Below are 23,469 nucleotides of genomic sequence, written 5' to 3'. Positions count from 1 at the left end.
AACTTTGTTAACCCTTTAGGTGTTCCACAAGAGTTATTGGCAAATGGAGATGAAATTCGAGAATTTACATTTTTTGCCAAATTTATTATTTGCTCCATTTTTTCCAGTAACAAAGCAAGGGTTAACAGCCAAACAAAAGTCTATATTTATTGCCCAGATTCTGTAGTTTGCAGAAAAACCCCCCATATGTGGCCGTAAACTACTGTACGGGCACACGGTAGGGCGTAGAGGGAAAGGTGCGGCGTGTGGCTTTTAGAAGGCAGATTTTGCTGGACTGGTTTATTTACACCATGTCCCATTTGAAGCCCCCGTAGAGTAGAAACTCCATAAAAGTGACCCCATCTAAGAAACTACACCCCTCCAGGTATTCAAAACTGGTTTTCCAAACTTTGTTAACCCTTTAGGTGTTCCACAAGAGTTATTGGCAAATGGAGATGAAATTCGAGAATTTAAATTTTTTGCCAAATTTTTTATTTACTCCATTTTTTCCAGTAACAAAGCAAGGGTTAACAGCCAAACAAAAGTCTATATTTATTGCCCAGATTCTGTCGTTTGCAGAAACACCCCATATGTGGCCGTAAACTACTGTACGGGCACACAGTAGGGCGTAGAGGGAAAGGTGCGGCGTGTGGCTTTTAGAAGGCACATTTTGCTGGACTGGTTTATTTACACTATGTCCCATTTGAAGCCCCCTGATGCACCCCTAGAGTAGAAACTCCAAAAAAGTGACCCCATTTTAGAAACTACGGGATAGGGTGGCAGTATTGTTGGTACTATTTTAGGGTACATATGATTTTTGGTTGCTCTATATTACACTTTTTGTGAGGCAAAGTAACAAAAAATTGCTGTGTTGGCACCATTTTTATTTTTTGTTATTTACAACATTCATCTGACAGGTTGGATCATGTGGTACTTTTATAGAGCAGGTTGTCACGGACGCGACAATACCAAATATGACAACTTTTTTTGGTTGTTTTTCAGTTTTACATAACAAAGCATTTGAAAAAAAAAACTGATTCTTTAGTGTCTCCACATTCTGAAAGCCATAGTTTTATTTATTTTTTGGGCGACTGTCTTGTGTAGGGGCTCATTTTTTTCGGGATGAGATGACTGTTTGATTGGCACTATTTTGGGGTGCATATGACTTTTTGATCGCTTGCTATTACACTTTTTGTGATCTAAGGTGACAAAAAAATGGCTTTTTTTACACCGTTTTTATTTTTTATATTTTACGGTATTCACCTGAGGGGTTAGATCATGTGATATTTTTATAGAGCAGGTTATTACGGACGCAGTGATACCTAATATATATACTTTTTTTTTATTTATGTCAGTTTTACACAATGATTTCATTTTTGAAACAAAAAAAATCATGTTTTAGTGTCTCCATAGACTGAGAGCCATTGTTTTTTCAGTTTTTGGGCGATTATCTTAGGTAGGGTCTCATTTTTTGCGGGATAAGATTACGGTTTGATTGGCACTATTTTGGGGTGCGTATGACTTTTTGATCGCTTGCTATTACACTTTTTGTGATCTAAGGTGACAAAAAATGGCTTTTTTTACACAGTTTATATTTTTTATTTTTTACGGTATTCACCTGAGGGGTTAGATCATGTGATATTGTTATAGAGCAGGTTATTACGGACGCAGTGATACCTAATATATATACTTTTTTTTTATTTATGTCAGTTTTACACAATGATTTCATTTTTGAAACAAAAAAAATCATGTTTTAGTGTCTCCATAGTCTGAGAGCCATAGTTTTTTCAGTTTTTGGGCGATTATCTTGGGTAGGGTATGATTTTTGCGGGATGAGATGGCGGTTTGATTGGCACTATTTTGGGGTGCGTATGACTTTTTGATCGCTTGCTACTACACTTTTTGTGATGTAAGATGACAAAAAATGGCTTTTTTTACACCGTTTTTTTTATTTATTTTTTACGGTATTCACCTGAGGGATTAGGTCATGTGATATTTTTATAGAGAAGGTTAATACGGACGCGTCAATACCCAATATATAAATATTTTTTTTATTTATTTAAGTTTTACACAATGATTTCATTTTTGAAAAAAAAAAAAAAAGTTTTAGTGTCTTCATAGTCTGAGAGCCATAGTTTTTTCAGTTTTTGGGCGATTGTACTATGTAGGGGCTCATTTTTTGTGGGATGAGGTGACGGTTAGATTGGTACTATTTTGGGGGGCATACGCCGTTTTGATCGCTTGGTGTTGCACTTTTAGTGATGTAAGTTGACAAAAATGGCTTTTTTATACACAGTTTTTATTTTTTATTTTTTATGGTGCCTATCGGATGGGGTGGATCATGTAATATATTTATAGAGCCGTTCGTTACGGACGCAGCGATACCTAATATGTGTGTTTTTTCTTTTTTTTTCAATTTTTTATTAGAAAATCAGGGGAATGGGGCTTTTTTTTTTTTTTTTTTTACTTGAAACTTTATTTTTTTATTCCAAACACTTTTTTTTTTTACTTTTTTTAAAACTTTATTTCTATCCCACTCTGATCCCCTCTGCAATGCATTACAATACATCTGTATTGTAATGCATTGCCTGTTAGTGTATGACATTGAGTCATACACTAACTGGTTGCCTAGGAGACCCAGCCTGAGGCTGGATCTCCTCGGCTCCCGTAGAAGGCAGTTCCCGATGCCGTGCAGGGCATTGGGCAGCCTCTGCACGGCATCGGGCTGCCTTGTCACGCATCGGGTCCCCGCCACAGCAGCGCGGGGACTCGATGCGATCACTCACCTGCCGCAAACAACTTCTATGTCGCGGTCCGCGCGGACCGCGGCATAGAAAGGGTTAATCCGCCGGCATCGCTGTAAACAGCGATGCCGGCGGATACAGCAGGGGCCCGGCTACCAGGGACTGCCGGACCCCTGCAGTGATCGGGTGCGCACCGCTCCGGTGCCCGCCCGATCATCCTGCCGTACATGTAAGGCGGAATGCATTCTGGCAATGCATCCCCCGCCGTACATGTACGGCGTTCTGCGCTAAGGGGTTAAAGGAGTTGTGCAAGAATGGCTGTGCTCTGCTGTCTCTAAAGGCATTCCGTTATGTATTGCGTCATAGAATTGCGTTATGGCCCGTGGTAACGGAATCTAACGCAATTCACCTTTTACCAGTGAACGAATTTCAAAATACGAAATTCGCTCATCTCTAATGTCCTCCAATAATAATAAAAACATGTCCTCCAATAATAAAATAATAAAAACACATGTCTACCAGAGATGAGCGAACTTGCGATTAGCAAGTTTGGCGTTCAGGTTATCTAAGAATTCCGTAATGGATTCTGCTACCACGGACCATAACGGAATTCTATGGCGTCATGCACCACGGAAGCCTATAAGAGGCATTCAGTCATGATGGAAGTCTATGGCCAGAGTCCACATTCTAGAAAACTTGTGTGGACTCTCCATCAGTTTTAGACTACTTTCACATCTGCATTATTGCTGGATCCGTCAGGGAATCGGCAAAAAAAAAAAAACGTATCCGTGGTTCAATAATACAACCATCTGCATCCGTTCAGAACGTATTGGGTTGTATTATTTCCAAAATGAACAAGACGGATCCGTCACTAAAACCATTGTAAGTCAATGGGGGACAGAAGCGTTTTTCTTTGTGTCTGAGAAAACGGACCCGTCTCCGTTGACTTACATTGTGTTTCATGATGGATCCGTTGAGCTCAGTTTCCCATGACGCACACACAGACATGCATGGGAGCGCAACGGAATGTGGAAGAGGCCGTGACCAATCCAGCTCTCGTGCTTGTCCTCAGTAGTGCAGACACAGGTTTGATATCAGATGTCACTTTAATCTACAGTATAGATGAACTAGAGGTAAGTGGGGCACTTTTTCACCTGCAGGGTCAGCCCCCAACAGGGGGACAGATCCTGCTTATCGGTCTGCACCTCTCTAATCTACCGTTTTATACACTGTATTCTGTCTGGTCGTTCTCTTCTAAAAAACAAATAAAAAGTTGGTCCAGTACTGGTTTTTTTTCTTTGTGAGGGTCCTATATATATTGGTGGGTGCGTTCTTTTTTAAATTGCTTTATAGTGAGGTTGGCGAGCCGTGCCCATCAGCCCCATTCACTCAGATTATTGGAGGCATTTGCACAGTTTCAGTATTGATCTCTGTTGCCCATATGCCACTAGAGAAATATGGTAGCTTGAATGCCATGGCAGCGTCGATCGCCAGGATTACTGCATGGTTTGTTGACAAATTAACTCTTTACTTGCCAAGGACCTATTTTGTAAGTCTTTGCAAGGTGGCACTTCAGTAGCGAAGGACATCTCATGTGTCTGTGATACTGATGGCAGGATCTCATGCTATGTATCGACTAGAGGTGTCCGCAAAAAAGTAGAACATGTCCTATTCTTGCCCGTTTTTCTGGCAAGGACAGGCATTGTTAAATGGATAGGGTCATGTGCATGAACCCTTAAACCTAACACTTTTTGTCTAGAAAGGTTACTCCAGTTTTCTACACTTCTCCCCTTCTGGAGTCACTTCACACCTTTTTTAGGACCTTTTGTTTGAGGGGTATTCCCATCTCAATGATCACTGTTAAATCTCTTAATGATTTGACAGTGATAATTTTTCTAAATACATTTTATTACCCAATTCCCACCCTTTTTGAGAAAATAAGTCCCCTCTTACCTGATTGTTGTCTTTCGTCTCCCCTTGTTACGGCCACCTCTCCTGTCGAATCCCGCTAGGCTGCACTTGCGCAGAAGACTGAAGATTCTCTCCCGGCCAGGCCGCGCAATGTCCTGAACACGCACGCCGCGCATGCGCCATGATGACTACTTCCTGGCCAGTATAGTACAGAGCCGTGAACGCGCACGTCGGCTCTATACTATACAGGCCAGGAATAAGTCACCATGGACGTTCAGGACATTGCGCTGCCCGGCCGGGAGAAAAACTTCAGTCTTCTGCGCAAGCGCCGCCTGGCCGGGAGAAGACGTCACTCAAGCCCAGCCGAATCCAGGAAGTGGACGTCGTGCTCGACGAAGGTATGTATGAAAACTGAAGATGGAAATACCCCTTTAAAAAAAAAAAAAAAAGTCCCAGTCATTTTCCAGCTACTTTTAAAAACTGGAGTGAGTGCTGCAAAAAGTCACAACATTTTTGAAGACTGGAGAGCGTGTCTTGATAGATTCCACCCAGTGTGTCTTACAGCTAGCGTTTTCTTCTTAGCATTTTCTCCTGTAGAGAAGGTGTTGGTAAAATGCCTGAAAAAGAAAAAAAGACGGCAAGAGCTACAGTATGCTGATTGCCACAAAAAACTGAAATGCACCATTAAGGATGATTTCCCATAATAAAAACTTTTCATACCGATCCTATGAATAGGTGATATGTGGGGGACTAACTGTTTGGACACCTTCCAGTCATGGGAAAGGAGGTCCTTGCCTGTTACATTGTGGTCCCTGTGGGTTTTATTCTGCCCAAGTGTATTTGTGCAACATCTAGGCATGTTGAGGAAACTAATATTGGTTATGTTTGATTGAAGCCACTTTGCCAGGAAAAACTTTGATTTTTAAAATGTAAAAATAAATGCACACTGTGTGAACAAGGCCTGGTAGACATGGTCCCAGATGCCAATCACATTTTCACCTGGTATATTAGGATCTTTGTCTAGTACGTTTTTCTATAATCTATAGAACCTGTTTTGGTGTTGGCTTATTATTTCATTTTTATTGTCTTGCAGGTTTTGTGGCAGTTGGACATCTTTCGGCGCAGTTTACGTGGGCTAACTGGACATGTTTGTTTAGGAGAAGCATGCATATTTTGTGCTTTAAAGGTAGGTAATTACATTGACATATCTTAACTGACATAATCTGAGAAACCTATGATACTAGCAGTTTGACCCCTTAGATGCCACATTCATTAGCGACCACGGCATCTAAGTATTCCTCTGTCACCCCATCTGCTCCCCTGAGATGTCGCTAGGACCTAATGTAGTTCTACCATCTTTGTATTCCTATTAGGCCCTGCCAGAGGGCCAAATTGGGATGCCTGTCAGTGTATCTAAAGAGCACTCCGTTGATCCCACAGTCTATCCCCAAGGTGGGACAAAAAAAAAAAAGAAACGTAGAAGTTAAACATTTACAAAACAAAATGTACCACAAAATGACGTCATTGAAAAATACAAATGTAATCTTGTAACACAGACAAGTCCTCATACTGCTATGCCGACAGAAAAGTAAGATTTATTGGCTTTATGAATGTGGAGAAGTAAAAATGAAAACGGTCCTTTGGTCCTAATCTCTAAAATAGGCTTGGTTCTGTGTATGTGCCCCCAATTTTTATTTTTTCCGTGAACAGTCTCATTAATTTCAGTTGGGGTTATGATGGGCATCAGTTGGCCTTGTTTTTTCAGGTTTTCATAACTTTTGGTGAGCAGAATAGCATGGTCTTCTCTTCTGCCCAGTAAAATGGCATTCATTGGCCGTTTTCCTTCTACATGCCTGTTTTTCTTCTCTCCCTTACATAGTTTTCTAGTTAAACAGGTTTTTTTTGTATTTGCATTTCCTTTGGGCATCCACTTGGAAAGTGCTGAATACTCTCAGCTACTGTTTGTTTGTTTTTTTTAGTTCGTTTTTTACGTGCTCGCGTGTTTTGGTTTTTTGAGTAAAGTTTTCAACTAATATGGCAGTTCATCAGTCACTGGGGGTCATTCACCGAGATGTGAAAACCCCGCTGGTGGAATATCTGACCAATTGGCACACACCTTTTTAATAAAATGGTTGCATCTTCTGTTTGTGCACCAAAACAGGAATCTACTCCAGCCAAGAGTCTAATGTGTGCCAGTTTTCTGATGCAAATATTGGTAAATGAGCTTTCCCTTGACCTCAACCCCAACCACTTTTTGGCATGTGTATTGGAAAAACTGAATTTGTGCCTTTTCTATACAACAGATCTGGTGTAGAACCATACATGGCCCCATTGTGTTTGTCACATGTATACCTTCCACTTGTGCAATGTATAGTATGTTGAACAGGTTCTCATCCACATGGCTGTAGCTGTTTTTGCAGATACTGGTCGTGTGCTTTCCACTTTTTGTGGATGAGTACGTCCTGATCTCTGTTAGAACTGCCTATTCGCGTCCACGATGTAGACAAGAATAGGACTACATCTATTTTTTATTTTTTTGCGGGTCCGTGGAACGGAAATCCGGATGCAGACCGCACATGGCATCTTTTGCGGCCCCATTGAAATGAATGGGTCTTCATCCAATCTGCAAAAATTGCGGATTGGATGCAAACCAAAACTTTGGTGTGTGCATGAGTCCCTAGGCTTAGGTAAGCATTGACGTGGCTATGCTGCTGCTGCTAGGCTTCCTTCCCTCCTGTCGGCACTGTGCCAGGTGACTCATGATGTTTTTAACTCTTAAGCTGCCAGCTGTAGATGTTGTCAGACAGCATTCCCCTAGAAACCAGCGTGTCCCAGGTTACTCATGTGTGCTGAAGGTAACATGGCTTGGCTTCTATATTAGTTGACTTTTGTAAAATGAAGGTGGAAATCCTCATAAAAGGGATTGTGGCATTAGAATAAATTATCCCCTATTTACAGGGAAGGGGATTAGTGTCTGATCGGCAGGGGTCCAAACGCTGAATGGGTCTGAGTAAAGGAGCAGAAAAACTAAAATAACTGAAGTGCCCGATAGGGCACATAACTGACCCCAATAGAGCTGAACAGACTCCATACACTACAGTAGAGACAGTATGCAGGACCTTTCTGCCCCTTTCTTTAACAGTGAGTTTCAGTTTCACAGCTCCCCACTACCTTGACAGTGACCTCCCCAGGGGCCCATCCCCTTAACAGTGACCTCAACAGTACCCCACTGCCTTAAGAGACCTCCACAGGACCCTGCCCCCTTTAACACTAACATCCACAGTGAACACCTCTTTAGCAGTGACCTCCACAGTGCCCTGCCATAATGATAGGCTATGGTGTTGCACTGCGACACGACAGTTGCAAAAAATCCATGAATGGGGACAAAACTGCGAAAAGGAAAACACTGTTGTGAAAGTAACCTTATAGATAAAACAGAGTAAAATTCTGCCACCTCTATATATTTAACTCTTGGCTTCTCTGTTCCTCAAGAGTGTCAGTGTAGGCAAGGATGCAGTGTGCAGAGACCATAGAGTACCTGGGAGAGGTAAAGACTTATGATCTCCTGAGGGTGCACAGCACTGGCACCTTCATTCTGCTTAACATCCATAATTTGGTAATCACCCCCAACTATACATGGGGTGTATCGTGATCATAGCTGCCATCAAAGCCACTATGCCTGGGGGGCCAACAAGTAACAGATTGAGGCTCTTCCATAGTCCCCATCCGACACTAACAGGTGGCCTTGTTGTCGGTTTCTGGTGGGGACTACTGAAGAGTCTCATAAACTATTGCTTTTGGGTCCCTAAGGCAGGTAAGTTGGCAGAAGTGCTACCTTGGCAGCCGGCACTGGTTGTGCTGAATAGTGAGCAGCAGGCAGGAGATGCTGTTCCACCAATTGGAGTTCTCTTTGCACTTCCTGCAGAGAAGAGCTGCATGACTCTCTGCGGTACAGCCGGAGCTTCATTGCTTCATCAATCTCCTCCTCATTTTCCCCTGCCAGTAAGCAGAATTTTATTTTAATTAATTTTTTTAGTTGCATCTGATTGCAGTACCATCAGTACGACCATGATGGCGACCCTTTGACAAAACTGGCCAACTGGAATTTCTCCCAGTTGTACCAGTGGTCAATACCCCCTAGGCATCAGAAAGCTCATTTGATAAACTTCACACTGAATGGAAGTGAGCAGCTTGAAATGTATGAGCACCGCATACAATCCGCAGAAGACTGACCGCAATTTTTAACGTGGTTGGCAACTTCCTGGTTACAGTTGACCAATATGTTTGTAGGAGGTCTATAAGACACAAATTATTGAAATTCTGTGCCATTTTTCTATGTTTCATAAAGAATGCTCCCTTGTTTACGGCCATCTTATTATGGACAGGACCTCTATATGAACAGCAGAGAAGATTTGTCTAACCAGGAGACATGTCTTATGAAATACAGCAAAGGGCACAGAATATCCACAAAGGCTATAATCATCTTCACATTGGGCACCTAACCAGAAAGTGGCCAACCCCTTTAATAAAAACAAATGTTTTATCCCATATTACAGCCAGTACTAGAAAATAATTCACTGAAACGATGCAATAAAAACATTCACCCAAAGGTGTCCATAGCCCATGAACAAAACTGAAACTTCCCAGCGGCCTGTAGTTGGAGACCTGTGCCCAGCTCCTTCATTGGTCAGTAACATGGGGACAGCAGCAGAAGCTTTAGATTTTTCTGGTACCTAATGCAGACATCGCCACCGTCTACCGTCTTGGACTACTTATTCCCATATTGCTAGTGTGGAGAATTGAGTCTAAAGCCGCGGTCATTTCATGGTCATTTGGAACCATGCAGCAAAAGTTAAAAAGGTTCAAACTCAATATTTATGAAGAATTCACTTTTCCAAGACACAGAATTCCTGTTTGTATGGCTACAAGGGGCACAGCCGATATACAGAACCTCACCGCTGTACTCTGAAGGGTGGTAGTAATCCGGGCACTGTCCCTGTATGCTGTACGCTACACCAGCCTTGGTACATTTCCTATTTTACCTGGGTGTAGCACTGCACATAACCTAATGAATGTGGTGTAATTAGTGACCGCTCCCTGGATTATGGATTTAAAGCTGCTGTTTTGCTTCTTTTGCCTGCAGTCCATATTTTCCCAGTTTCAAACCAGTCGCGAGAAGGTACTCCCCTCTGATGCCATGAGGCTTGCTCTTGCTGAAAGCTTTAAAGATGAGCACCGCTTCCAGCTCGGACTTATGGATGATGCTGCCGAGTGCTTTGTGAGTATTGTTGCATGTAAAATCACACAGAATGTCTGCACCACTCTTGTCAGAATAGGCATCAGCCCCCCCACCCTGGATGCAGTGGGAAGGTCTCCTGTTCCTTTCCATTTGCTAGTCTTGCAGTTATTGGGATGGCCCTTGACTGCCCATCCTCTGATCCACAGACCATATAAAGAATTGGGCAAGGTGACACTGTATCTCCTAAATTATGTAATGAAATCGCTGCTTTAGGGTCCATTCACACATCCGTGTGTGTTTTGCGGATCCGCAAAACACGGACCCCGGCAGTGTGCGTTCCACATTTTGCAGACCGCACATCTCCGTCACTATAATAGAATATGCTTAATCTTGTCCGCAATTGCGGACAAGAATAGTACATGTTCTATTTTTGTCGGGAACGGAATTGCGGATCCGGGCAGCACATAGTGCGGCGGCCCCATGGAAATGAATGGGTCCGCAATTCCGTTCCGCAAAATGCAGAACAGAATTGCGGACGTGTATATGGAGCCTTATGGGGACTCATGGGCTTCAGGATTTCCCTTTTTAGGAATGAGAATTGCGAGCAACTACAAAAAATGTTTTTTTGATGTTCAGAAATGGCGCCCTTTCATGTGCAATAGTCTAAACCACTGGCATACTAGTACTTAATAGTACTTGTGTCATGTGTCTGACATCTCTGTAAACCTTGATCAAGGCAGATAAAATCGGTGCCTTTTTTATGGCCAAGAAACTGGCGGCCAGAAGATGTTTTCTGTATTCTGATTGTGAAACGCTAATAAATCCATAAATGCACGCCTTCACCTGTTCACCTCCTGTGCTCTCAATAATCGGCCTTTTCTTTCCATTGTGCGCCACATGCAGGAAAATATACTACAGCGAATTCATTTCCACATTGTGCCAAATAGTGAGGGCGATATGTGCACTTCCAAATCGTGCATCACCCATCAGAAGTTTGCGATGACTCTGTATGAGCAGGTAGTTTGCTTTATGTTTCCGGCTCCAAATATCGGCTCCTATTTCATCTTCTTTTACTGACCCTATGTGTTTCTCCACAGTGTGTGTGTCGGAGTTGTGGAGCTTCATCGGATCCATTGCCTTTTACAGAGTTTGTACGTTACATTTCCACTACTGCACTTTGGTAAGTGCTTTACATACCACTGCTACATTCATTTAACCAGAAGCCCTAAATGATTTACCTTTTATTATACGCCTTACACATTGATTGAATATATACCATCTCACTCCACTCTGCTCTGTATTGGCTACTGGTTACTTAAAGGGGTCGTCTCACTTCAGTAAGTGGCATTTATCATGTAGAGAAAGTTACTACAAGGCACTTACTAACGTATTGTGATTGTCCATATTGTGTCCTTTGCCAGCTGGATTCATTTTTCTATTGCATTATACTTGGCTTGTTTCCATGGTTACAGACCACCCTGCAATCCATCAGTGGTGGTGGTCGTGCTTGCACAATATAGGAAAAAACACCAGCTTGTGTGTGCTCTCACAGTCCCGGCCACCAGAGAGGCTGATGCTTTTTCCTATAGTGTGCAAGCACGACCACCACTGATGGATTCCAGGGTGGTCTGTAACCATGGAAACGAGCAGTGTATAATGTGATGGAAAAATTAATCCAGCCAGCAAAGGAAGCAATATGGACAATAGCAATACATTAGTAAGTGGCCTGTATTAACTGCATCTACATGATAAATGCAACTTACGGAAGTGAGACAACCCCTTTAAGCTGGATTTACACAGGCCAACTAAGCAGCCGATTGTTGGGAAGGAAGCGTTCCTTTTTAGGCAGTCGGCTGCTCCTTTAGTTAAGGAGACCCTCAGCGTTTTTCTTCACTGTAAGAGAACGAGGGATCGCAATAGGGATACAGACTCAAGGTTTCTGAGTAGCAGATCGCTGTTTAGATGGCACGATCTGCTGCCCAGAAGCTGTAATCGGTGGTGCCTGCATGTGCCTGGCGTTATATTTACATTGCCAGATTGTTGGGAATGACCATTCGCCGGAACTGTTATTCCCCATAATATGCCTGATTCTCGGGCTGTGTAAATGCACCTTTACTCATTTTGTGGTAAGCTGATGAGACTTAAAGAGGACCTTTTTTTAATGCGATTTTATTAAGAGAGATATATACCTGTACTGGGTGGTGATACTGCCACCCTGGTTGAGAGATTATATATATATATATATATATATATATATATTCTCTATCTATCTAATTTCCGTATATTATTTTATTTATTTATTTATTTTTTTAATATGCCCCGCTGTGCCTCGCCGGATTTCTCCCGCTCAGTATGCCAATACTGAGCATCGGAGCAATGGGGAGGAGACGCAGTCTTTTTCTGTGGGAGTCTCCTTCCCCCTGGCTGTAGCACTGTCCAATCAGGAGTTTTTTTTTTTCTCCCTGGCTGTGACGCTCTGCCCTGCGATTGGACAGCGCTACAGCCAGGGGGAAGGAGACTCCCACAGAAAAAGACTGCGTCTCCTCCCCATTGCTCCGATGCTCAGTATTGGCATACTGAGCGGGAGAAATCTGGCGAGGCACAGCGGGGCATAGGAGGCATATTTTTAAAAAATCAACCAGGAGGGTGGCAGCATCACCACACTGTACAGGTATGTATCTCCCTTAATCGCATTAAAGGTCCTAAATCCCAGGTCATTCACTCCCTATGTACTTCTTGCATTGAAAAAGTGTTAGTAGAAACCCTTTTGTTAAAATTGTTGGGAAGGCACTGCACTCCTTCATTGTGTAGCAGCACAGCCTCAAAACCGAATGGGGTTGCAGCTCAACCTTGCCACGGCCCACAACCCCAGAATCGTCACTGATGGATTTTTTGTTTTGTTTCTTGGTTCATGGTCATCGTTCCTTCAAATTGTGAGGCTGCACTGCTACAAAGCGATCTTTGGCCATGCAAAGCTTGTCCCGGGCAAGTCGCTTTGTATCCCCAGCCCTAAAAGAGTTCAACAATTGATGACCCTTACCTAGAATACATCCTCAGTATCAGATTGTTGATGGTCCGACATGCTGCAGCTCCACCGGTCAGCTGGTTGTGGAGTTGTTCTGGTGCTGGAACCACACTGATTACTGCAGCACTACTCCCATTCACTTGAGCACCATGCACTATCCTGTGGACGAATCTGGGTGTCGCTAGTGCAGGGTGTCGCACCCTCGCCGATCGGATATTGATGGCTTATCCTAGGGGATGGGTCATCAGTTATTTAAATCCTGAAGAACCCATTTAAGATAGTACATTTAATGAAAAGAAACATCCATGCATACATTAGTGACTGTCCACCCTCTCACCTTCTCTGGTGGTGGCTACAAGAAGCCAGAATTCTATTTGTATCAGGGAAAAAAGGAGCTCCAGATGCTACTATAAAGAAATGGTAAGAAATAAATCTGCACAGAGTTTTAGAATTTTGAATCTTGTGCTAAATAATGGAGATTTACTAAGAATGTAAATGCTCAAGTTTGACCAAGACTGACCCTGGAGAAAAGTGATGGTCATATGAATACTTCATTTTTCTAGCCTGCCTTAATATTTTGTTTTTCAGTTTTATTATGTCAGAGTATATTCATGTGAAAAAAACAACAACAAAGAATTTACCGTGGAAATCAGTGGCTGACATACAGTGGATCACATGTGGCGTTAGCCCCCATATGTGAATGTTGTTTGCTTGCAGGGCATGTCTGTGTAGGGGAGAGAGCGCTATGCAGCCTTTTGCACTGCATTTCCTTCGTATTCGGTCTAATAGCAAGTTTTTACCCAGCATTGATCTCAGCAAGTGAGAGTCTAAGTGAATGGGGAGCTAAACGTCGCTAACAGCTTTTGGAACTGCAGCATGTTACTTTTGAGAACCTTTCAAAAGGCGAAGCGCGTTTCTCCAATATCTAGCATTTTCAAATTAATCCTGTCAAAAACACATTTTGCCTTGTGTTTCAGACATGAGTGGCAGGAAATTACTTCCTCTGCATTCTTATATCGAGTGAGTCAGAGGCATTATAAGCTTTGCTGGGCAAAGTTTTTCCAATCTTCCGATAAATAATGCGCAGTTAGCGAGGCGTGGGAGGATTTTAGCATGTTAATGTTGTATTTAAATTGCAGCCTTTTTGAATTGTGACTCAAGCTGTAAGTGCACCATGTTATTTGGGCCCAGGGTTCCAGACACAAGCAGATGTTCTTTCTTTGGGCTGCTGTGCTGCCTCTTGGTATGACTTTCGGAATGAAAATCGCTTTTACTGTTAAAGTTTAAAAAAAAACTAAAATACTTACATCGTGTCTGGGTGAGCTCTCTGCAATTTAGCTGGAGTATGGCGCTGCTAATGTGCTTTAACCTTCGCGGGAAATAAGCGCATGTAAATATAATTGGATGGTAAGAATGGATAAATGCCTCAATTCATGTTGCTTTCAACAAATGGATGCAAAGACTTGCGTAGTGACCAAATGAAAACCTTAGTGTTTAGCTCTGCAGGCAACACTTACTTTAGTGATCCTATTATTCATTTGTATCCAATGCTTATAGAAGAACAGCAGCGTTTTGTGATGCAGGCAGCTGAAACACAGCCTTTAAGGACAGTTATAGCAGTTGCAGCTGACCCCAATACTTCGGACGCACATAGTCCACTCAGGCATGTAAATGAGCAGAAATAGAAGAATATTACTTCTAAAATGTACTGCTCTAATGGTTGGCGGTACTAAGGCTATGGAGTCTGTAGAAATGTTCCGTCTCCAGCTTAAAAAATAGTTATTCATATTTTGTAACTTTATTAACTTTTATATAAAGTTTGAAAAGTTTAGAAATGTTAATCATAAATGTATTTTATGTTCTATCAGTCTAAGGCCCTCATCAAAACAGTGATAAGCAGGGTGTTCTAGTGGTGATAGATAATCAGTTCTCACCTCTCCTGTGTTCTGTCCTCTCCTGATACTATAAACAGTGATAAGCAGGGTGTTCTAGTGGTGATAGATAATCAGTTCTCATCTCACCTGTCCTTGTACTATAAACAGTGATGAGCAGCATGTTCTAGTGGTGATAGATAATCAGTTCTCACCTCTTGTGTTTTCTCCTGTCCCTTATACTAGGTATCTTCATACAGCTCCAAGGCCCTTAGTTACAATAGCTAAAACTGTGCTGTACTTGCACTGTGTACGCTGGGTTTTGTAGTTCCCCGGCATAGATCTTTTACTGGATTCCGACCTAGAGCTGCACAACACAGTTGCGTTTTAATCTAACATATTTTAATTACACTCACAGGAGATAAAATCAGTGTATCAAAAACATTTCACATGGCTAGCAAAGTCTCTTGGCTGACCTTTTTGCCAACTTCTTCCCTGGCGTTCTCGAAGAAGAATTGCTTCTAAAATGCCAAATAAAGTAATTGGTCATCACAAATTATTGCAGTTTATAATTAAATTCTAATTTTAGATCTTTTTACTCTAGCCTATTAAATCAAATGTGAATGTTAACTCTATTTAGTGCCCCAATCCAAAATCAGGAGAAATGTGGATAAATCAGTGTACTGAGCAAATCTAATTGACCTCCCCTTCATAGTTGTGCTAATTCTAATGTACAAACCTGCCTGGCTAGTCGGGATTAATTGAAGACTTTGTTAGATGAGTTTACATTTCTCTCTGCCCTGGGAGTTAATTTACATGCAAAGAAGCCACAATGAAAAATCCCACGGGACCAGTAATCACTATGGCAATAGATGGTAATGAGAAATTGAGCATATAATGAATTGTAAAAGAAAATTAATATATTCCCTTTGTGATGCTTTTAACACCTGCATACCTTCCGTGTCTTATCTAGTAATGAAGTTGATCGAATGCTGGAGAGACATGAGCGCCTGAAGCAAGAGATGTTTGCGGAGTTACTACAGGCTGCCAACACTGCAGATGACTATAGGAAGTGTCCTGTAAGTAGATGAAAGTCAAAGAGAGAATTTAACCTTCAAAAAGTCACAAATAAAGGGCTTTATGACATTTTTTTGGCGGGGTTATTTGTAACCATTTGCATCATTTTGCATTTCTACACCACTTACTCCAGTTTAAAAAAAATTGATAGCGTCTGTGCTAAGTATTACAGCTCAGCTCCATTCACATCAATGCACCTAGGCCATGTGACCAATGAATGTGATGTCACATGGCCTAGAGAAGGCTGCACTACCGCGAGCGCCAGTGCCTTCTCAAACAGATGATCACACCCACTGACAATATCTCGGAAAACCCCTTTAAAGAAGCCCCATTACCTCTCCTGACATGTCTGTTTTAGTAATTGCTTTCTACATGGATTAACTATTCTGGAGCATCTATTCTTATGACTTTGTTGTGCCATCCAAATATTATTCCTACTAGAAGGACTATCCAATCAGTGCTGCAAGTCGTAGACACATCCCCACCTGGTGACTCCTAGTTGGCAATTTATTAATAAATCTCCTACTTGGAATAACAAAGGAACGACGCAACATGGTCATAGAAATATATGCTCTAGAATAGTTATTACACAGGCAATGGAAGTAGTCCCTAAAACAACTTGTCAGGAGACGTACCAGGTCCTCTTTAAAGGGGTTTTCTCATCTCGGACAATGGAGGCATATCGCTAGTATATGCCCCCATTGTCTTGTAGGTGCAGAGCCCCGAAAGTGGAGGAGGGCGCACTGCGCATGCGCAGCCACCCTCCATTCATTTCTATGGGGTCGCCGAAAATAGCCGAGCGCTGGTTTGGCTATTGCCGTCTGCCCCATAGAAAGGAATGGGAGCATGGGCCGCGCATGCGTGGCACACTCCCATTCACTTCTATGGGAGAGGCGGGCTTTAGCGCTTGGTGGTGGACAGACCCCCGGAAATCTGGGGTCCTCCAGCCACAGCGCTCCCCGCTCCATTCTCGATATCGGTGCGGGTCCCAACAGTGGGACCTGCACCTATCAGACAATCGGGGCATATCCTAGCCATATGCCCCGTTTGTCTAAGATGGGAATACCCCTTTAAACCACCTGTGAGTTTTTAAAAAGTTGCACATTGTTGTAATCTTCCTCCAGTAATGTATGATGACAGCAGTGATGGATTTAAACTTGGACCAAATGTATCAGACATTGATAAATTTGCCTCAAATTACCACAATATGAATTCTTGCAAATCTGCCTTAAAAAAAAAATCTTCCCCATTGAATGTCAAAGGATGATATTGTGAATATTTCAGAGACTGCTTCTTCATTATGGCCTGGGGGTAGCAGACATTTTTGAGCAGTGCAAAAGGGGTTGTATACATTGGTGATGGTCTGAGATGATAGATTTTACAACTCTGATCTGTCTCGGAAGACCTTTTTCATATTAATATCTGCATTTGTTTAGAGTAATTGTGGACAGAAGATCAAGATTCGTCGGGTGCTGATGAACTGTCCAGAGATAGTAACTATTGGTCTTGTGTGGGACTCTGAGAACTCGGACTTGACAGAAGACGTTGTTCGGAATTTGGCTACACAGCTGTACTTACCTGGGGTTTGTACCAATGTTCTCAATATCGCCAATGCATTTTTCTGCATAGGATGCCTATTTTTTTTTTTTCTTTCCAAGAGTGGTGAACTGAAGTATTACTTTTTCTTTTCCCTAGTTATTTTTTAGAGTTACTGATGAAAAAGCGAAAGAAAGTAGACTTTACCTTGTGGGTATGATCTGCTATACAAGCCGACACTATTGTGCCTTTGCCTATCATACTAAAAGTGCCAGATGGGTCTTATTTGATGATGCGTCGGTGAAAGAGGTAACTCTAGAAGTCTTTGTGCAAGGATTTTGTTTTAGTTCACTGCAACTTTTATGTTCACTTTTTTTCCCTCTCATTGTTCAGGTTGGGACCAAATGGAAAGATGTAGTCACCAAGTGCATTCGGTGTCATTACCAGCCTTTGCTACTATTTTATGCAAATCCTGATGGCACCGCGGTGACTACAGATGATGCTCTCAGGCACGTCATGCACTGGACACCTTACAAAAGACTCTTCAACAATGAAGACACTGGTGTGTATACAAAAACATTAAAGTACAGTAATCTGTCTCATTGCTTTGTGATTTTTATTTATTTTATTTTTAAAGAGTGGGGTTTTGGCCAACACAGTTGGCCGGACCTGTAAAGGGAATCTTACTTGCCTGCTTCCCAGTGATGGCATCTCGTTCCTCCTCCTCCCAGCCTGTGAAGCTCCTCTGGGCTCCCTTGCTGTAAACATTTGGTTGACACCGCCTGCAGCCAATCACTGGCCGCAGCGGAGACAGGAATCCGATTTGTCGTGACATAAGCGGAGCTGGTCTTCACCGCGGCCAGTGATTGGCTACAGTTGGCGTTCAACCGAATGTTTACAGCGAGGGAGCCCAGAGGAGCATCGCAGGCTGGGAGGAGAAGGAGCCAGGAGCCAGGGCCAGAAAGTTAGCAAGCTTCCCAAGTGGGTGCCAAAAAAACTAATTCTTGCACAACCCCTTTAAAATGGTTAAGACAACTCCTTGACAAGACAGCCCCTGTGCATATTGGGCTTTATAGACCTCTTAGAGGGGGACGAGCTGAGCTGTCCTTGTAGTGCATGAATAGTGATTACTCTGAATGGCTGCCATGTAATACTGCATTTTCCCTGGGGAAATATCTGTCTGTCTTCTCCACAAAATTGGCTGTTTGCCAAGGAGACTGGGAATAGTAGTCTCTATAATGAGCAAACCCCTTAAGGATTGGGTGTCGCCATAACCTGCTCCGTATATACAGCAAAAATATCTGTTTTAGCTTTGGCATCCAAGTACGTACAGAACTCTGTATAAGCAATAGCCTATTTCACACACTTTCCCAGTGTATATTTTAAAAGAAATCTGCGGGCAGTTGATATTAGACGGGAGAACGGGCGAGGGAGAGGGCACATATAGTCCGCTTGTTTTCTCACCAGTCCACCCCTTCTATAGGTTTCCACTTCTTCTTTTATGGCTTTTGCCACCTGAGACATGAAACGCTATCGATAGTAACTCCTGCACACGCTTTTGTTTCCTCTAAGCCAATGATCGAATGACATCGACATCAAAAAAGCCAGAGTACAATAGAGATTGTGATCTTGGAGAACATATATATCAGAACAGCGGTTGCAAGCATCAGAATGATCCAGCATTTAATGGCGGCGCTCTTCAGATGAGCGCTGGAAGGGGACCTGGTATGTAAAACTAATATCAATAATGTGGTTCCGCGCGACAATTCCCCACACTTCCTCCTTACAATACCAGCATTCACAGCATAGATCCAAATATGTATAGATGTACCGGTTTGAACCTTGCTGTCACTTTTCTGCACGTACCAATCCTTGTTTGTATGCTGGTACTTGTGTTCAGGGTGGCACCGCTCAGTATTAAACTCGCGCTCAAATCAGAGCGCTTCATGACGTCACTGAACTGAGTTGCAGGTATCTAGGAGTGTCAAAAAAAAGCTCCAATGCGTTTTGGATAATCGTTATACTTCGTCAGGGATATAGACTGGCTCTCCTAGTGGTCCTTATATAGGATTCTCCCCCTCCCCTCCCATTTTTAACTTAGTTCTCTCTCATCATACTTTGATGTTTCAGCCTGCTTTTCTTCTTCATTCAAATGCAAATAGTTCAATGTCTGAATTTAACCCTGTTGGTGTTAATGTGTTCATATTAAAAATCCAACGTGTCTACACTTTAGACATAAAAAAATAAATAATAATCTCCTATCTCCCTTAACTATATCTATTCCACTGAATTGAGTTCCCCCACTTAAACCCCTATGTTTCTCCTTATAGTGTCGGGCTAATGGATAATGGCCATAATATTTTCTATGGATATTATAAATGTGTTTCCCCATTCTTTTATTTAATGGCCTTTTTGTACGTCCTATGTATATCTTCTTACATGGACAGGTTAATCAGTAAATGACACCTCAACTATTACATGTGATATAATCTCTTTATATCATGTACAAATGAGTCATCTGTATTTTTTATTTGTATTCTTGTCCGTTTGGTGGACAAGAATAGGCAGTTATATTAATGGCTGTCCGTGCCGTTTTGCAAATTGCGGAACGCACACAGACGCCATTCGTGTTTTGCGGATCTGCAATTTGCGGACAGCAAAACACACCAGTCGTGTGCATGTGGCCTTAGTATGACAATTATATTGTGTGATAATAGGCAGTATTTCGAATTGGTAGGTTCACAGAGAATAAAAGCGCCAGTGTAATATAGTTTTCAAGTATGGTATGTAAAACTATTCTTCTGTCTCAGTTTGGACGATGCATGGACGTGCTTACCTTCTTTGTAGTTTGTGAATTGCTGAATATGCCATATCTTATTACTGCTATAAACTACAGTGAAGTTTCTGAAGTGCCACATACTGTAGAAATCAGGAGACCCCCATTGTGCCAATAAATGGGGGTCCCAGAGCTGAACACACAGTGCACTATTAGTACTTTATCTGTTTCTGCTCTGATCTTGTGGACTGCTTTAGCTGTATCAGTAGCACTTAAAAGTCTGTGTAGCCAGGGGCCGACTGGGAACCTAAAGTGGCCTTGGAAAAAATACTAAAAGTGGCCCCGTTTTGTAGTTGGGTCCAAACTGATGGAAGGCAGGGCCAGCAATACTATGTTGCGGCACATTATACACCCCCCCCCCCCAACAAAGCCAAATACCACAGTCCATCACAAAATACATCCCCAAAAATATCCACTGGCCGCCATGAGGGAGCCCAGGCGGCCCCCCGGGCATCGGCCTACTGGGAAGTTAGTAAGGTCTATGGCCAATCCGCCCCTGTGTGTAGCCCTGGCCATAGGGTAAGAACAGGCAATCTGGCTGCCAAGGGTGGCTGAAGGCCATGTGCATTAGTCAGTTGCAGTGTCATGTGGGTGGGGTGTCTAGTACATGTGGCAGTTGGACAGACTGTTCCTACCCTTAAACATGTCCTGCAATTTTTTTATTTAATAGGTCACTTGGCAGTAGGTCAGTGTGTATGTATGTATATATAATTAGACACCTATGTGTGAATGTAATGATGATATGTCAGTGATTACAATATTACAGTGAAAGGATTTGCTTAATACCGTTTTCAGTGGGATTTGCAGAGTTATGCTCACATACAGTATGACTACCTACCTATACAGGCAGCTATGTAAATCATATACAAATGCGGGAATCAAATCTCAAAAAGGTTTTGAAGGAAGGATTCTCTCCATATAGAACACTGCACGTGCCGTATCTCAGAACTGAGCTAATAGAATAATAATTATAGACTCCCTTTTTTTTTTTTTTTTTTTTTAAGTTAAATTAGGTCGTAATGATCCTCAGGAAAAATTAAAAGATTTGTCCAGAGAATGTGCCCAAAGAGCGAATAATCTAAAAAGTGCATCATCTTCTCAAAGAAAGCCTTTGGATAAAACGCAGAAGAAGGAACCTGCCAGGCCGAAAGGTAGTTTGATCCATTTGATGCTAATGATTTACTATAAAAACAGACTTTTCTTTAGTTTATTTCTGAAAACAGTCCTGATCCTGTGTTAAATGTTATTAATAAAAGCAATTGGCTTTACTGGAGCATTAACCATATGCATTACGTAACTTTTTTTTTCTTTTTTTATTTTTATTTTTTTTTTCCCATCAGTCCACGGTCAGAATAACGTTTTTTTAATTATTATTTTTTACATGGGCCAATCTGATTATTGGGCTCGAAGCAAACGTTCCTGATAACTGCCATATCATCAGCGGCAGAGAAGATCTTGTTTAGACGGCAAGATATGCTTTACAGGAACGATGATTCTTGATGCCAGCAGAAAGGCACGATCACCCGATGGGATTATCACTGACACCTTTTTTATCAGGAATTAGCGTTTCTACAAATGCTCATCCTTGATAATCTGCCAGGTCTATGTAAAAGGACTTTAAGGCTTTGTTTTCCACCGTGTGTTTGGTGCATATGCAAAATATGCACCATTGGCATATTCAATCATATGGCATCCTTTATGTCTACTCTTAAATGTGTGCTAAAATCCCATTTACTCCTAGTTTAACATCTGGCCTCTACATTGGAAAAATCATCTGCATGTGAATATAGTCCAATAATGTTCCGAAGTGACTTCAGAGTAGATGAATTGGAGAATAAAACTGATCTCTTTGATTTTGATTTTTCTGTTGCAGAACAATCCTCTGGAGCGGTAGTATATCCATCAAAATCCTTCTCTGGAACCCAACTGAAACCTGCATCTTCTCCTACTAGAAATGGTTTCAGGCAGTATCCTGACCCTCACTTCTTCAGCAGTCAAGGAAGAGGGCCATATAAGCAGCCGAGATCTGAACCGCAGGCCAGGCATGTTTCTCCCTCAACTGCAGTGCAGTCCACAGTCCATGAATCCAGGCAGCTAAGTCGAGTGAAAAACAATGCTTCGAATGGCTACGATACCGACAGCAGTCAGGAATACAGAGAAAAGATAAACGGCAAGAACAGAAAGCCCTGGAGACCCATGCGAGAGACTCTAAACGTGGATAGCATCTTTAATGAGAATGAGAAAAGCCAATCAAGCCCTCGGCATATAGCGCAGTCTAATGGCAAACACCAGGCTGTCAAGAGTCAAAATGCTAACCACTGTTCAAAAGAAAGTCCTAAGAAGAAAACCCTAATGACCATCTACGAGGATGAAGTCAAACAGGAATCGGGCAGCAGGAGTTCTTTAGAATCTCTGGGGAAAAGTCAGACCGAGAGGAACAAACTCAATTCCGATTCCAAAATGTACCATCTTGACAGTTGGCAAATGCAGAGAGCAGAGTCTGGATATGAAAGCAGTGATCACATCAGCAGTGGTTCAAGCAATCTGGATTCTCCAGTTATTGAAGGAACCAGCTTTGCTGATATGAAGGGTCTTCAGGAAAGTCTTTGCAGGTAAATGAGAATATGCACAATGATTTGCTTTCACAGATAGTGTTTGAAGCCAGAGCAAGGAGTAGATTCAAGAAATGAGCAGTAGAATCTTTCCTGTATACTTCTCCTTTCTTTACGATCCACTGCTGGCACTTGGTTCGAAAACTGCAGCAAATGCCACGTATGTCAGCGTTTTAATGTTGGTTCACATCTGTAATACCCGCCGACTGTACCATTTAAAAATTCAGATATTCTGAGTGGAGTCCATCTGGACATGATGCAAATTGGTGTGGCTATGATGGCTGGTGTACTAGTGTTACCTATGGAGTACTGCGCTTCCTGTCCTACCTGGATGTACTCCCATCTGGATATGCACCTCTGGGACCCACACCCATCTCAAGAACGGAGTCCCATCTCGCACCACCACGAATGGAGAGATGACAGTGCATGCTTGGCTCTCTCCATTCACTTCTATAGGAGTTCCGAAAATAGCCTGCTAAATGTGCTTTGCTCTTCCATGTAACTTCCATAGAAGAAAATGGAGAGAACTGCACATGTGTATTGCCCTATTCTCAAATGCGGGTCCCAGAGATTATCAGATATTTATGGCATATCCTGTAGATATGCAATAAGTTTACAAACAGATATACCCCTTTAAGT

The 23,469-nt window shown here is 42.3% G+C and overlaps 1 protein-coding gene across 2 annotated transcripts in view; it reads left to right on the top strand.

Annotated features, from left to right (window-relative positions):
* The window catches only part of USP53 (ubiquitin specific peptidase 53), a 61,244-nt gene that overhangs the window by 18,929 nt on the left and 18,846 nt on the right, over positions 1-23,469 (top strand). For both annotated transcript variants that reach the window (XR_006390865.1, XM_044301180.1), the window contains exons 2-12: positions 5,728-5,820; positions 9,778-9,912; positions 10,777-10,890; positions 10,971-11,053; positions 15,743-15,848; positions 17,283-17,429; positions 17,542-17,691; positions 17,776-17,944; positions 18,955-19,107; positions 21,223-21,369; positions 22,092-22,830. Coding sequence is in view for 1 of the 2 variants with exons in the window: in XM_044301180.1 (XP_044157115.1) it covers positions 5,728-5,820; positions 9,778-9,912; positions 10,777-10,890; positions 10,971-11,053; positions 15,743-15,848; positions 17,283-17,429; positions 17,542-17,691; positions 17,776-17,944; positions 18,955-19,107; positions 21,223-21,369; positions 22,092-22,830 (2,036 nt within the window). In the remaining variant the exon portion in view is untranslated. The remainder of the gene's footprint in view (positions 1-5,727; positions 5,821-9,777; positions 9,913-10,776; positions 10,891-10,970; positions 11,054-15,742; positions 15,849-17,282; positions 17,430-17,541; positions 17,692-17,775; positions 17,945-18,954; positions 19,108-21,222; positions 21,370-22,091; positions 22,831-23,469) is intronic.

The sequence above is a fragment of the Bufo gargarizans genome, chromosome 1 (genome assembly GCF_014858855.1).
Source record: "Bufo gargarizans isolate SCDJY-AF-19 chromosome 1, ASM1485885v1, whole genome shotgun sequence".
Classification (NCBI taxonomy): Eukaryota; Metazoa; Chordata; class Amphibia; order Anura; family Bufonidae; genus Bufo; species Bufo gargarizans.
Note: the sequence above shows the minus strand (reverse complement) of the source record. Positions and strands in the feature narration are given on the sequence as shown.